This window comes from Engystomops pustulosus, chromosome 4 (genome assembly GCF_040894005.1).
Source record: "Engystomops pustulosus chromosome 4, aEngPut4.maternal, whole genome shotgun sequence".
In the NCBI taxonomy this organism is placed as follows: Eukaryota; Metazoa; Chordata; class Amphibia; order Anura; family Leptodactylidae; genus Engystomops; species Engystomops pustulosus.
This window is the reverse complement of record NC_092414.1, coordinates 213551750-213567937: the sequence shown is the minus strand read 5'-3', so window position 1 is coordinate 213567937 and position 16188 is coordinate 213551750. Positions and strand designations below refer to the sequence as shown.

The window sequence follows — 16188 nt, the reverse complement described above, 5'->3', positions numbered from 1 at the left end:
GGAGGAACACAGGTAACACGGCAACACAGGACTCAGGAACGGGAACACACAGGAATACACTGGAACGCAGGAATACAGGAATACGCAGGAATACAGGAATACGCAGGAACACAGCAATACTCGCTAGGAAGCTTTCTCTAAGGCTAAGAGGCACAAAGATCCGGCAGGGAATGATGGGAAACAAAGGGTTATATACAAAACAGGAAATGACCAATACTAATCACGTGTGCGCTGGCCCTTTAATTCTTGAGACAGTGCCGCGCGCGCGCCCTAGGGAGCGGGGCCGCGCGCGAGACCTAGTCCGGACGGGAGCGGAAGCCAGGAGAGGTGAGTGCACCGGAGCGGGACCAGGGCAGCGGAGGGAGGCACGGGTGCACCCGCGATCCGCGATATGGATCGCGGGGGTGCCCGCAACGGAGGCACGGGTGCACCCGCGATCCGTGGTATGGATCGCGGGGGTGCCCGTGACACAGCCACATGTAGTATAAAGCCAAACAGCCCCCATTAGTATATAGCCAGCCAGCCCCATGTGGTATATAGCCTGCCAGCCCCCTGTAGTATATAGCCTGCCAGCCCCACCCATTTTCCTCTCCCTCCCCCTCTCCCTACACACTCTTTTGCCAATAGTCAAAAAAAAATTTACTCACCTCATCGCTTTCGCCATGGGACAGGGAGAGCTGCCCGGCCGCGGGGTGATGTCATCACGAGGCTGCGAATCTTACAGTGTGATGTGCGCCGGAAAGCACCCGTCCGTGTCGCACTGACAGATGTGGCTACAGTGATAGTACACGAGCGCCCATTGCGACAGCATCGAGTACTATTGTAGTCCCTGGCGGGGGCTTCCCATGGATACGAATGGAGGCCCCCGCCATAGTGCCAGGTGTCAGGGCCCACCGGGGGATTCACCGGCACCCCAGCGGGCCAGACCGACCCTGGGACAAGCCCTTTTAGTACAAGGGGCACGACCACACAGAGCAATCTTTAAACCAGGGTCTGGGATCAAACAAGAAGACTTCAGGTTCTCTCTTCCAATTTAATAATGGGTTTGAAGGGGGTAACCTCTACCCTATAGCATCGTAAAAGACTAAGGTATATCGAAGAAAACTCAAAATAACTACAGTTGCCATAATATCATCACAATGATGGTTCACAGATAACGATTCCTTATGAGGTTCACTCATCCAACATCTACATAGAAGGAGAAGGGTTACTCCTGGTTGTAGTCTTTGACCCATTGTCCCACTCCCCGGCTGAGGAGCACAGGCTTTGAAGTCTGTTTCTTCCAGAACAAAGATTCTATTTGCTCCAGTTCACAGTCTCAATGGTCTCTCTTGCCCAGTGGGTATCATGCAGGACCCTTTCAGTAACTGACTCCTCACTCCCTGCAATGTGGTGTAGTAGTAGTATAAATGTAAGACTATCACAGGTTCTGGGCTGTAAAGATAACACAGACCTTGGCAATTGGGTAGAGTTTTAACATGATATTATGTGTAGTATATAAGAACCGTAATATAAAGATACAGCACCTAAACCAAACTACATAGATGCAGCACCAAAACCAAGCTACTATATAGATACAGTACCAAAATCAAACTACATGCGGCTTTCATGTGACACGATCCGATCCGACTGATTGCGACTGAGCGCAGTATTTAACATTTAAATTGTGTCGCAAGACATGCAGTTACATACACAGGGAAGAAGATGGTGAATGCCGGCGGACTTGAGCGGGGAAGCGACACATGCAGGATATCGGGTGTACGATGTAAATGAATGGGAACGCATAGGGACGGATAAGTAAATGTGCCCCAGTGTCTAATGCAGATGATAAATATGTCTCCATGTAGCTCCCCCTCGTAGGAGAAGATAACAGAGGGGAGATGCATCCAATTCATGGGTTAATGGGTAACAAAAGTACTTAATGTAATAATAAATCTGGTCACCTATAGATAACATCTTTGACCAGAGAAGTCTCTACATTTTCTTCTTCTACCTGACCGTCATGTCAGCTTCTTCCAGCCACAATTCATCACTGCAGATTTAGCATTACTTTTTATCACCTTCTTATCACAGGAGCCCTGCATATCCCAGCAATCACTGACCGGAGAGGGCACATGCAGTCAGTAATTAGTGCACAACCCCACCATCCGCCAGAAGCAAAGAGGACACGGGGTGTCACAGGAAGTCCCAAGTCCTGGGAGTCATATAATCTGTGGCTCCTGTTGGTGAAATCCAAAATATAATAGAGTAAGTACGATACAGTTCTTATACAGTACATACCCTGTTAAAATTTGTGGCCAACCCCTTTAAAGACATTTGATCTATTGACCAGTGGGAGAAGTAATGCTGGGCCTTTCATTATACTGTCTGGGCACTTGATCCGAGTCTCTCTATTCACCACATTATGGCAGCCCTGTGGGTTACCCTCAGCTCTTACACTCTGGTTCTTTATGCAGCCATGGATAACCATGTAACTCTCCCACGTCTATGGCCATTCTTCTGTCTTCGACAAGCTGTTTGCCTTGAGGCCTGCTTCTCACTATCAGTCTTTCTTTAGAGGAACAGATTTGGCAGTAACCAGGTCTTGAATGCCTTTATTTAACAGCCAAAGCAAGTGTGAACCAGACCATTTTAGGCTTCTGGGTTAGTGAACCCCCTGGAACACCGCGGACGATGACACAAGCCGACACCTGGGACCGAAATCTAAGTGGCACCCGATCTTCACCAGTGCCCGCCACAAAGCGGGTTGGCCTTGCTGCGGCAGGGTGCAACCAAGTCGTTCCACAGATGCGACTTTTCCGCGGTGGCAGCCAAGGTCAAGGTACAAAGTCAATAGGCAATCTCGTGGTCGGGGACAGGCAGGAGGTCAAGACAGGCAGCAAAGATTCAAGGTCAAAGACGGAGCAGGAGGTCAAGGCTGGCAGCGGAGGATCGGAATCTGGAACAGGACCGGGGTCACAACGGGAGGTCAGTACACGGGAATAACTCAGCTTTCTTTGTGACATTGAGAGCAAAGATCCGGTGGGGAATACTGGGAATGCTGGGAAGAGTCGGGTAGTGGGCAGCGCCAATTAGCGGTGTGGTGGCCCTTTACATCTGCGCATGCTCTACGAGCCGGGAACACACACGATGGGAAGCCGGGACGGAAGCAGGAGTGTGGAGAGGTGAGTGAGGATGGGGGATCGGGAGCCGTGGAGAGGAGCACGGGTGCGCCTGCGACCCGAGATGTGGGTCGCAGGAGCACACGTGACAACCATCAACCTCTATAACACCATACATCTTGGAGTATTTGTAAATACAAGGGTTGGCTTACTTTTTCTTCCAACATTGATGGATTTTTACTCAATGTTTATATCGTATTGTGTGTTTTTAGTTTATTGATACAGTATTTGTCTCTGGGTAATAAATGCAATAACAAAGTGATTTCCCTCTTAGACTTCTTGGAACGTATAATCTCTCCTCCCTTGGGTTGTCCTAGACTTGCGGTCTTCCTTGATTCCTGAATGGCGAATACAAATACAGCTTGTGATATATGTCTATTGGAGAGTCTTCTCCGTAATCCCTAGATGTAAGGGATAGCCCGGAAATATTCCCTATAGTTTACTGCCCGTATGAGACATATATGATGTTGGTGCCTGTCACTGCCTGCGACCGTTGCGCTTATCTAAGCCATAAAAAGATCAAACAAGCCATAAACCTCTGGACTCCTCTAATCCATGAGCCACTCACTGCGATACTCACACTACATCCCGCACACTACGCCAGGATCTCTCACCTATACAACCTGTTTGTTTCCTTTTCGCACTTGTTTTTCCATTACATCTGCTTCAGAGAAAGCTGGGTGACAACCAACTGGAGAAAGCTCCGCCCACACGAAAAAAAAATATAAAATCTATCCTCTGTCCTGATGCATGATGGGAAGGATGGAAAGAATGGAAATGTAATGATTTACCAAACTTCAAACTACACAATCTGTTTATGTAAAAACTCAGGAAGTATTCCGGCATTGGGGAGGTTGTGTTGATAGTGGATGGAACTGCCTTTTAAGTTTGTATTTATAAAGGTTGTCTACATATCTCTCTACACATTCAGACAATTAGAGAGTTTTTGCTGATGGCTATGATTAGCACAGTTGATAAGACAGTGTAATGGTTGATAAAAGACACCCAGTGATAAACGCCCCCGCCCGGACTCTGCTCGCTAAGACATGTTCCGAAGACCGTACAATAAGAGGAAACTTCTCCAGCCCAGATCAATAGTCATGACGTCACCCGTCACACATTCCAGCAGACACGGATCCATGTTATATTGATCTCTACCAAAACATGAAATAAAATTTCCATGACGCTATTTCCTGAGAAAGTCAAGATGAGACTTTGGGATCTGGACCAACGTCCCCTATGGAGAGCCTAAAGGCGCTTATCTACTGTGCCTTGTAAAAGTATTCGGCCCCCTTGAACTTTTGTACCTTTTGCCACATTTCAGGCCTCAAAAATAAAGATATAAAATTGTAATTTTTTTGGTGAAGAATAAACAACATCGGGTCAAACTTGTGCAATGGAACAAAATTTATTGGATGTTTTAAACTTTTGTAAAAAAAAAAAAAATAAAATGAGAAAAGGGGCGTGTGACAGTGGGGATTGTGCTCCCACCTTGTGTGACAGTGGGTTTGGTGCCACCACCATGTGTGACATTGGGGATTATGTGTTCAGGTGAATGAGCTGTGTTGCTTTTACACCAAACATATTGGGGGTTATTTACTAAGGGCCCGATTCGCGTTTTCCCCACGTGTTACCCGAATATTTCCGATTTGCGCCGATTTTCCCTGAATTGCCCCGGGATTTTGGCGCACGTGATTGGATTGTGGCGCATCGGCGCTGGCATGCACGCAACGGAAATCGGGGGGCGTGGCCGAACGAAAACCCGACGGATTCGGAAAAAACGCCGCATTTAAAACGGAAAATCTGTCGCGGAGCTTGCACTTACCTTCACTCAGCCCGAGCCGGTGAACTCCAGCGCGTTCTGATGCTTTTCAGCGCAGCAGCGCCACCTGGTGGACGGCGGAGGAACTACCTTAGTGAATCCCGGCCGGACCCGAATCCACCGCAGAGAAGGCGTCGCTGGATCGCGAATGGGCCGGGTAAGTAAATCTGCCCCATTGTTTAGCATTGAGGCCAAAAAATAGAATTTTGGTTTTATCTGAGCAGAGCACCTTCTTCCATGTGTTTGGTGTCTCTCAGGGGGCTTTTAGCAAACTTTAAATGAGACTTTTATGGATATCTTTGAGGAATGGCTTCTTCTTGCTGCTTTTCCATACAGGGCAGTGACTGATTTTTGTCCTATGAACAGTGTCCCTCTCCTTTCTGCGACGCCCCACTGGCCCTCACTTACCTCTCCACGATCCTGCTCCCATCCTTGAAAGGCCGCGTGCGCGTTCCCGCTCACGGCACTTGAAAATTTAAGGGGCCAGCGCACCGCTGATTGGCGCTTGCCACCTACGGGTTTCCATAAAGACCGGCGGCTCACATCATTCCCTGCTGGATCTTTGCACTCATTAGCCCTAGAGAAAGCTTCCCAGTGTGTTCCTCTGACTTTCCTTGTTCCCGCTCCATGCCTCTGCGTTGATCTCTCGTTGTGACCTCAGACCTGACCTGTGACCTTGCATCTCTGCCGCCAGCCCTGACTACATGCCTGTACCTGACCTCAATCATGGACGCCGATTCTGTACCTCGACCTTGGCTGCCACCGCGGGCTAGTTGCACCTGTGGAACGACCTGGTGACAGCCTGCCGCAGCAAGTCTATCCCGCTTTGCGGCGGGCTCTGGTGAAGACCAGGTGCCACTTAGATTTCAGGGGTCCAGTGGGTTCACTGACCCTGAGTCCTGACAGTCCTGATCTGGTCATGGACCCCACCAAGGTGCCACTTCCGATTCTGGCTAATCTTACCAACGTTGTCGCCCAGCAGATTGCATCGCAAGGAGAACTGCTTGGTCAAGTCACCGCCACGCTGCAACAGATGCTTGCCACGCTTCATCTGCATCAGGCTCCAGCGACTACTCTAGCGTCAGTTCCTGCGACTTCTCCAGTCACACCCGTTTGTCTACCAGCGGCTGAACCAAGGCTCAGACTCTCCATGCCTGATAAGTATGATGGGGATCCCAAGCTCTGCAGAGGCTTTATTACCCAGTGCTCATTGCATATTCAACTGATGCCCTCCCAGTTTGTCACTGAACGCTAAAAGTTCTCTCCGGCAAAGCCCTGGCCTGGGCTACCCCTCTATGGGACAGAGGCGATTCAGTCAGGGCTACACATACTGCATTCCTGGCTGAATTCCGGTCCGTGTTCGAGGAACCCGCACGAGCCTCCTTGGCTGAAACAGCGCTGCTGAACTTACGCCAAGGGGACTCGTCCGTAGGAGAGTATGCTGTCATGTTATGCACCCTGGCTTCCGAGTTCTCTTGGAATGATGTGGCACTGTCCACACCATTTAAAAAGGACTGTCATCTCAGGACAAAGACACATTGGCCACCCATGACCTGCTGGCTACTCTGAGTGGTCTCATCACCCTGGCCACTTGGATAGACGTGCGGTTCATGGAACGCGCTGAAGAGTTGCGTAACGAGCAACCACAGGCTTGGCTTCCATTTCTACCTCGCTTGGCTCCGGTTTTCCAAAAGCTGCCCTAGCCTCCGGCCGCAGTCTGCAGAGGAGCCTATGCAAGTGGACAAGGTCCGTCTCTCCGGCAAGTAACATTCCAGACATTGCAAGGAGAATCTGTGCCTGTACTGTGCCAGTCCCGAGCACTTCATTGGGGCTTGTCCTGTCTGCCCCCAGCGTTTAACACCCGTGATGGACACTTTGAATATTTAGTGATGCCATTCGGACTCTTTAATGCTCCTGCTGTCTTTCAGGAGTTTAGTAATGACATTTTCAGGGATCTTTTGTATACTGTGGGGCAGATTTACTTACAGGTCCATTCGCGATCCAGCGGCGCGTTCTCTGCGCTGGATTCGGGTCCGGCTGGGATTTATTAAGGTAGTTCCTCCGTCGTCCACCAGGTGGCGCTGCTGCGCTGAAAAGCATCGGAACGCGCTGGAGTTCACCGGCTCGGGCTAGGTGAAGGTAAGTGCAAGCTCCGTGACAGATTTTTTGTTTTAAATGCGGCGGTTTTTCCGAATCCGTCGGGTTTTCGTTCGGCCACGCCCCCCCGATTTCCATCGCTTGCATGCCGGCGCCGATGCGCCCCAATCCAATCCGTGCGCCAAAATCCTGGGGCAATTCAGGGGAAATCGGCGCAAATCGGAAATATTCGGGTAACACGTTGGGAAAACGCGAATCGGGCCCTTAGTAAATGACCCCCTGTATGTGTGTGGTGGTCAACTTGGACGACATCTTGGTGTATTCTCCAGACCTCGAGACCCATCAATCACATGTACATCAACTTCTTAGCTGGCTACGGGCTAATCATCTCTACGTCAAGCTTGAAAATTGTCAGTTTCATCAACACAGCCTACCTTTCCTCGGCTACATAATCTCCAACAGAGGCCCCCAGATGGATCCTGCTAAAGTGCCTGCAGTTCTTCAGTGGCCACGCCCAGATCTATGGGCCATACAGAGGTTCCTGGGTTTTGCAAACTATTATCGGCAGTTTATTCCGTATGTTTCCACTCTGGTGTCTCCCATCGTGGCACTTACCAAGAAAGGTGCCAATCCCCGTTCCTGGCCCTCTGTGGCTGAAGAAGCTTTCTCCAGGTTGAAGTCCACCTTTGCCTCGGCTCCTGTTCTCACTAGGCCTGACACAGAGAAACCCTTTCATCTTGAGGTGAATGTATCCTCCATAGCAGCTGGAACAGTGCTCACCCAGAAAGGGCATAAGAAACCACATTTGGTTTCTTTTCCAGGACTTTCTGGAAATTACGCTATTGGTGACAGAGAACTGTTAGCAGTCAAACTTGCTACTGGAGGGAGCTCTCCATTCCGTTTGTGTGTACAGAGACCACAAGAACCTACTATACCTCCAGACAGCCGAGAGCCTGAATCCCAGGCAATCCCGTTGGTCGTTGCTCTTCTTAGGCTTCAACCTGTTAATCCATTTACGTCCTGCAGAGTAGAATGTCAAGGTCGATGCCCTGTCCCGTGCTTCGGATGTTGTTGGAGAAGAGCCAGTTCCTCGGCATATCATCTCTCCTGAACAGCTTGTTGTTGGCAGCTACCTCCCGGCAAGACGTATGTCAGACCTGCCCTCCGGAAGAGAATTCTGTCTTGGGGACATTATTCGCGATTGGCTGGGCACCCAGGAATGCAACATTCCGTGGCCCTCATCTCCCGCTACTACTGGTGGCCAGATCTGGTCAAAGATGCCCAAATTCGTGGTATCCTACTCCTCCTGTGCCCGTAACAAAGCCTCTCGTCTCAAACTGGCTGGACTGTTACTTCCGTTGCTGATACCCAGTTGCCCGTGGTCTCACGTGGCTATGTACGTTGTCAAAATTCCTCTCTCCTCTGGCAATACTGTCATCTGGGTGGTGACGGACTGGTTTTCCAAGATGTCCCATTTTGTTCCCCTTCCGGGTCTTCCGTCTTCTCCACGCCTTGCCAGTTTGTTCTTCCAGCATATCTTCCAGCTGCATGGACTTACGCTTTACTTCATGTCCGACCAAGGGGTCCAGTTTGTGTCCAAGTTAAGGTGCTCCTTGTGTAACCAGCTGCAAGATAATCTGGACTTCTTCTGCCTACCACCCTCAGTCGAATGGGCAAGTAGAAAGGGTGAATCCGACTTTGCGCTGTTACCTCCGCCACTTCGTCTCAGCCCGTCAAGATAACTGGGCTGATCTGCTACCATGGGCTGAGTTTTCCTATAACTCTCTGGCGCAGCTCCGTTCTTTGTGGATGAATCCCTCATCCTCGTCTTCCGCTACCCACTTCCTCCGATGTCTCTGCAGAAGACACTCTGGTCTAAGACCTCAAATCCATTTGGGAACAAACCCGTTAGTCTCTCCTCTGAGCCACTGATCGGACTCAGGCTGAAAAGAAGCTTAGGACTCCTCCTGTCTTCTCTCCAGGTGACAATGTGTGGTTTTCTTCCAGATACGTCTGGCTGAAGATACCTAGCTACAAGCTTGGTCCCTTTGAGGTGATTAAGCGCATCAATCTATTGCTCTCCTACTCCACCTTCCACCATCTATGCGCATCCCAAACTGAAGCCTGTCATCTTGAACTGCTTCTTTCAACATTCTCCTCCTCCTGCGGCTGACTCCACTGATGTCTACGAAGTCAAGGAGGTGTTGGACATGAAGACCGTGAGGGGTAAGCGGTTCTTCCTTGTAGACTGGAAGGGGTTTGGGCCTGAGGAAAGATCCTGGGAGCCCGAAGAGAATATTTTGGATCAAAGTCTCCTTCAGAGGTTTCTTGTGACTAAGAGGAGGAGGAGGCTGAAGGGTAGGAATACTGTCATGGGTGCCTCCACGATCCATGTCTCGGATCACGGGCACACTTATGCCCTTCTCCGATGCGCGGTGCCCCGGTCCTAACTTACCTCTCCACGATCCTGCTCCCATCCAGGCTAGGCCGTGTACGCACCGGCACTCAAAAATTTAAAGGGCCAGCGCACCGGTGATTGATGCTTGCCACTGGCTCTCATCATTCCCCGCCGGATCTTTGCACTCATTAGCCCTAGAGAAAGCTTCCCAGTGTGTTCCTCTGACTTTCCTTGTTCCCGTTCACTGCCTCTGCGATGATCTCTTGTTGTGACCTGACTTGTGACCTTGCATCTCTGCCGCCAGCCTGATTACGTGCCTTTACCTGACCTCGAGCCTGGGCGCTGATTCTGTACCTCGACCTTGGCTTCCACCGCAGGCTTGTCCCGCCTGTGGAATGACCTGGTGGTAGCAAGACCATCCTGCTTTGCGGCGGGCTCTGGTGAAGACCAGGTGCCAGATAGATTCCGGTCCCAGGTGTCAGGTGGTACCATCTCCTGCTGTGGTCCAGGGGGTTCACTGACCCAGAGTCATGACAGACAGACAGACTCTCCCACCTTGGCTGCATCTCTGATCAGTCTTCTCCTTGTGTGAGATGAACGTTTGAAGGGTGGCCGGGCCGGGTAGGTTTGCAGGGTCTGATGCTCCTTCCATTACAATATGACACTTGCACACGGATTCTTGTTCCTCTTCACAATTTTGTCCCACTTGTTGTTGATTATTCACCAAATAATTACAACTTTATATCTTTAAGTTTGAAGCCTGAAATGTGGCAAAAGGTACAAAAGTTCAAGGGGGCCGAATACTTTCACAAGGTGCTGTATCTTCTAGTACATTGTGGTCATGGTGTTTTCGTGTTGTATCTCAATGGCCAATAGTGGATGGTCCTAACGACCCCAATGAAAAAAATCACTGATTGGTGGGAAAATTGACTCACATATGGTCAACTGTTATAAACGGCAGCAGAGATACCAGTAGAAGGTTATCCAAGAACAAAACTTTCATGTGTTTTTGAGGTCCATATAAATCTAGATCCATACTGAAGCCCCCGTTTCTATGATTTTTTTCACTTCCTGCTTGTACCCGAATCTTTGATGATGAAACGGTGGCATTTCTCATCTTCATTATATCATAAAGGTATTCCCACCTACAATGTTCGATGAAGAACCAAATGGTGGAGCTGTAGGAACTCTGGATGGCACTGGACCTCGAAGGAGTTGTCCCACAACTGATGTTCGCCCTCTACCTACTAGACAGAGAGTAAGCGTCTGTTCGCTGGAAGTCCGATCTCAGGGACCCCTAGTGATCACAAGAACCAATATTCATGACTACCAATATATACAGATCAGAATCACTCATGGCAGTCCTGAAGATTCACAAGGGGGTCCTCAGCTCCTGTGATGGTTGGGGATCCCAGTGATGGGAATGTAGTGGTGGGAATACTTGCACACCACAGGTCAGACCACATGTGGGACTTGACAAACGTAATCATTGGAGATCCTAGTGGTGTAGGCCCAAGTAATCGGATAAGGAATACGTTTGATTTGTAGGACAACTAATTAAATCACAACCAATTGGGTCCTAGTACTAAGCTCCAGATCTACGACCCCCAAGCATTTTGCCTGGGGCCTTAGAAGAATTTGGAATCCAATAGGAAACAATGTTTCATGCACGGAAGTGATGAACAAACCTCAAAGTGTTTCCTGCTTGTAACCTCAATAACATAAAACCGAGACCAAACGTCTCACGATTGTTACAGCTCAGTCTGAATATTGGTCTCAAAATGTCCTCTGAATGTTGGGATTGCTGGAAATAAAAGAGGTTTGGGCGGATTGTGTCGAAGGAATAAAATGAAGTTTCATACATAGAGGAAACTCTGGAAATACGTACTTATAGTGATATCTGTGGCTGACGAGTGATCACGGCCGGTACTGAAGGTTATAAGCTGATAAGGAAATAATATCATTAATAACTCACAGGATTTATAGTGTAAAGGGTGAATGTGAAATTACAGACTCGATCTAGTGACCCTATGCCAACACTTCCTGTACTGTGATGCGGTGACTTAGTGTTATCGTCAATATACACAAATATGTGCAAATACACAAAGCCAAAAGTTCAGGACACTAGCGAGATCTGTGTCGCTTCCTAGATTTTTACATGACAGTGATTTGCCTACACTTGATACATTGTAACAAAACCCCAGCACTGAGAAATATTATAATGTTGTTTCAGGCCTGCCCCTATTCACTGTCAGAAAACAGAGATTGTGAAAAAAGCAAGGATATTCTACACACAGTGAGACAAATTCATAAATTAGACTAAAATTTTCCTGGTGGTCGATAGTAGCGTAGAGGATAGTATACACCCCTCTGGTGGTCTAGGTTGCTGCAACGGTGGTGGAAAATTTTTGCCTAGTTTTCTGGTGGCCAAGGGTACTGAAGAGGTTCATGCAAACTCAACGATGTGATCTGGATAAGTAAAAAGATCAATTCTCGTTTCCCTGGTGGTCTAGAGTTATATAGGAGTCTTAGTTAAGCCCCCCGGTAGTTGAAGGTTTCATACTAAAGTCCCTGGAGATCAAGAACGAAAGAAAATATTCTATCTCCCATTGTGATGCTATAGCTAAAATGAACCAGTTAATTAAATTCCCCCTGGTGGTCTAGTGTAATAAAAGCCTTAATCCCATCTCCCCTGGTGGCCATGGGTAGTATATAAATTATCTTCCTTCTCTGTGGTGGTCTAGGATAATAGAGGAGTTGATTTACTCTCCCTGGGTAGTTCCATCTGCCCTGGTGGTTTAAAGTAATGGTGGAGGTCATTCCATTTTTCTGGTTAGTCTACATGTAACATCTGTGCCCACTCAGGCTTCAACGCCATCATTCTCCAGTAAAGTACAGAAGAAAACTTTCTGTCCTGCTGTAGTCTGAATGCTGCCTAATTTCCACAACCATCTGTCTCCTGCTGACTCTGCTCTGGGCGGCAGACAGTTCATCTAGCTGTGATGGACAGATGCCTTCTCCACTCACATTCCTCCTCTTTTTTGATTAGATGTTTGGGGGACGGGCCTAGTGCTTGCTATGTCTTCTCTGGAACTTTTCTGTTCTTTGCTCATGTACTTACCTTCCATTTTACAATTTATTTTTTCATACATATTTCTACGACCGTCCTCCAGTGTTTTATTCTGTTTTTTTTGTTGTGGGTAGGGAACGTTGCCCAGGTTGTCGTCTACTATCTAGGGTGGGGTAGTAGTTAGAGGCAGCAGGAAGATCTAACATTAGTGCTCACCGTCCACATCTGGAGGAGTGGATTAAAGCTCCCATGGAGTTCTGGTGTGATGAAGGAGTTAATTTCATATTCCCTGGTGGTGTTGGGTAATGGAATGATTCATTCCTGGATTCCATGCGGTACAGGGCAGTAAAATATGTATTCCAAGTTGTTGTTCTTGGGTAATTACCCCTGGTGGTCTAGGATAATGGAGAAGTTAATTACATCTCTCCTGGTGGTCTATGGGAAATATGTGAATTGCATCTTACCTGGTGTTATAGGGCAATAGTGTCACAGTTGCCTGGGCGACCCATGTCTTGGGTTGCAGGCGCACCAGTGTGCCTCTCTTACCTCTACAGGTTCTAGTGGCGTCTCCCATGGCTCGGTGCAGATACTTGCCTCCTAGGCCACGCTTGTTAGCTCTGTAGAACTTAAAGGGCCAGTCCGCCACCGATTGGTGCTGGCTGGCTGCCAATTCTGTTAAATAGCCAGCCCCTTCCTGTGTCCCCTGGCAGATCTTCGTGCCTTGTGCCTTAGAGAAAGCTTCTTCCTATGTACGGTGCGTTTATTGTGATTTCCCATAGCCGACTGTCCTGACCTTCTGCTAGATCCTGACTCTGATCCCATGCTGCCTGTCCTGACCTCCTGCCTGTTCCCGACTCTGCACCTCGCAGTGCCACCACGGACAGAGTATCGCCTGTGGAGCGACCGGGTGGTACCACGCTGCAGCAAGTGCAACCCACTTTGCGACTCCGCTCCCAGGTGTCAGCTTACATCATCGTCCGTGGTGGTCCAGTGGGTCCACTACTGCTGGTGCCTGACAAATAGTAAGTGAACTCTAGATCCCTGGAGGTCTCAGGTATTGGAGGAGCTCATACCAGCCACCCTGATGGACCAGCAAGTCTCCAGTTTAGTGTACATCTCCTGGGTGGTCCAGGGGAGGGGCACCTACCTGTACTTACTCTTCTCAATAACACAGACATGACAGACACACGGTGCATGAGAGATGTTCTTATATTGACCCAATTTCAATATCACATACATATAAATCCTAAAAAGCGACACAATTCTTAAAAAAATAATAATTTCTCCGTGACCACAGCAAAAAAGTGTAAGCGGACCAATCACAGCAGCGCAAGGATGGCAGCCATTTTGTAGGAGGAGCTATAATTCAAGTATGAGGTTAGCACCACAAATGTAATGTTCAGGAGTCTCACTGTCCAATACAGTAAATTCCTTCAATCAGACATTAGATAATCTCAGGCAGGGAGACTGGAGAGAGATAGAAACTCTATGGTAAGTGCAGAAGATCTCGACTACTCTCACTCTTCTTCCAGATTATCTAATGCCGGATTATAGGAATAAGACTGTGTATGGAGTGGCTGAAATCCTAATCCATGATGGTTATGATGTCTCAGGTTCCTGACCAGCACGGATGACTCTGAATGGAGGACCATGTCCGGGCACAATGACATCCGCCACGCCCAGAAGGTTCCTCCGACTCTTCTCCTGAACGTCAGGGTTCTCGCTGAGTTCTCTCCATGTGTCCTCATCCCCTTCTCTCTCAAACACGTCCCCGGCCACAGCCACCGTTCCAAGTGATGTCCCGGGAACCAGAAGGGTGATGTCACTTCCTGTGTGCCCGGGTGTTGGCACCACCTTCAGGCCCTCTCCTGCGGGTAACACGTAGGCTTCTCCACCTCGGAAATTGTGGGAGACATAGGACCCGCCCCGCCACAGGTCGTAAGACACCAGGATCTCTGCGTTAGGGAACAGATTCAGGTTGCCCACGTGGTCAGAATGCCCGTGCGTACAGATCACGTGCGTCACATCTTCAGGAGATACCCCGCGGCTCCTTAGGGAATCAAGGATGAAATCCCGAGACCAGGGGCCGGCAGTGTCCACCAGGACGGTCAGGGGGCCGCGGACAAGGGTGACAGTGCCGTCAGCCTGGAAGCGATCATCCCCCACATCCCTGCAGTAACCTTCCAGCAGGATGTGAACGGAATGAGGGGAGCCGGGAATCTCGTGGGATGAGAGCGGAGATGTCACATACTGCGGAGAGGGGAGCAGAGAGGGGTCATTACATATTAGCCACCTTTATGTAACCTCCTAAAGCTGAACAAACACCTTAAAACAGGCTCCAATTTTTCTTTTGGAAATTCTAATTAATGTTGATGGAGATGCCCTTAAAGAGAGATTGTAGATAACAATCTAATCTGGATTGCAAGGATCCCCACTTTTTATAAGAATGGGGGTCCTGCTCATTGATGTATTGGGGGATCGTGCATGCGTCCTGCAACTCCATTCAATAGTATTGGAGCGTCAGATATCTCCACCACCCTCTTAGATCGTGCCTGGCTCTGCCCGAGATACTGGAACACTGTGCCGGGCAATTAGCAACACTACTGTAGTATGGAACGGAGCGGCAGGACACACACTCGACCCACTGCTCCGGCAATTAGTGAGAACGGACCTCCAATTCTTGTGATTAACGAGGTTCTGCTATCACAAGCCGACAGCTGGGGACCCCCGCGATCAGGTTGTGATGTACAACCCCTTTAAATGAACCTAGTAGGACAGGGGATGTATTTCTGCCAATCAGTGGTGCCCAGAGAGAAAGTGAGGTCACGGGTGGCACCTACTGGCTGAAGAGCAACAATTCTGGACCCCAAGGCAGACCAACACAATGCCAAAATCAGAGCAGGGGAGATATTTTATGTCCTAGTTACCCCTCCATTGGGTTTTTGGTCAATGTTGCAGCCTGTATTTCCTAGCCTCAATCCCGAACAATCCTATGTTCATCAAAAGAAGTATTGAGAACACAAAAGAACTAAAAAAAACACAATTTTCTATAGAAAAATTTGATTATTACTGCAGGCCGAGCCCATGTGAGATATGGCGGATATGATTACAAGAAATCAAATAGAAATCCAATTCTAGGCCTTGTCGGACAATCTGGTAGTTTACCGTAACCAGAAACTGATCGTAGAACACGTAACAGTGTAAATAAGGCCTTAAAGGCTGTTTCCATGGTGAATGGCATCATATACATAGATCACATAATGTGAACAGATACCAAGAAAAGCCGCACACCCATCACCACAGCCCCCCCAGCAGCCTCTCACCTCCATCCTGCCGCTGCACAAGCCTTTTATATGCCACAAAACGCTCTCAGCATTCTGATTGGGTAAAATACATGTCCATCACTCTTCCATCCAGTCTCTCAGCCAATGACAGCGCTTAGGGCGTGTGCAATCAGCTCCTGGGCTACAACTCCCGAAATGCTTCACTGCAATCATAAAATAAAAAAAAATAATGATAATAATGAAAGTCAAAGATATTTTCTGTATAACCCTTTGTTTGTCATTAAATTCGATTTTTACTCAGTATCAGCCGAAAATGACCGCGCACGCGCAAATGCAGCGCGGGCATTTCAATGCAT

The 16188-nt window shown here is 48.7% G+C and overlaps 1 protein-coding gene across 3 annotated transcripts; it reads right to left on the bottom strand.

Annotated features, from left to right (window-relative positions):
- Nucleotides 1-13743: 13743 nt before the first annotated feature.
- Nucleotides 13744-16062, bottom strand: MBLAC1 (metallo-beta-lactamase domain containing 1). 3 transcript variants are annotated; one of them, XM_072149862.1, is made up of 2 exons: nt 15872-16062; nt 13744-14798 (listed from the first exon to the last, which is right to left on the bottom strand). In XM_072149862.1, the coding sequence occupies exons 1-2, from the start codon at nt 15875-15877 to the stop codon at nt 14148-14150; spliced, it is 657 nt and encodes a 218-aa protein (XP_072005963.1). In that variant the 5' UTR covers nt 15878-16062; the 3' UTR covers nt 13744-14147. The 3 variants fall into 3 exon arrangements, 2 of the variants coding, with proteins under 2 accessions (XP_072005963.1, XP_072005962.1); XM_072149861.1 differs by lacking the exon at nt 15872-16062 and adding an exon at nt 15823-15859; XR_011855132.1 differs by lacking the exon at nt 15872-16062 and adding an exon at nt 15714-15852 and having other exon boundaries at nt 14665-14798.
- Between the last annotated feature and the right edge of the window lie 126 nt (nt 16063-16188).

Coding starts and splice junctions, on each gene's coding strand:
- MBLAC1 (XM_072149861.1), bottom strand. CDS start 15,843: ATGGGTGTGCGGCTTTTCTTG. Junction 14,799..15,822: donor TGGGTGTGCGGCTTTTCTTG/GTATCTGTTCAC, acceptor CCCTCTCCGCAG/TATGTGACATCTCCGCTCTC.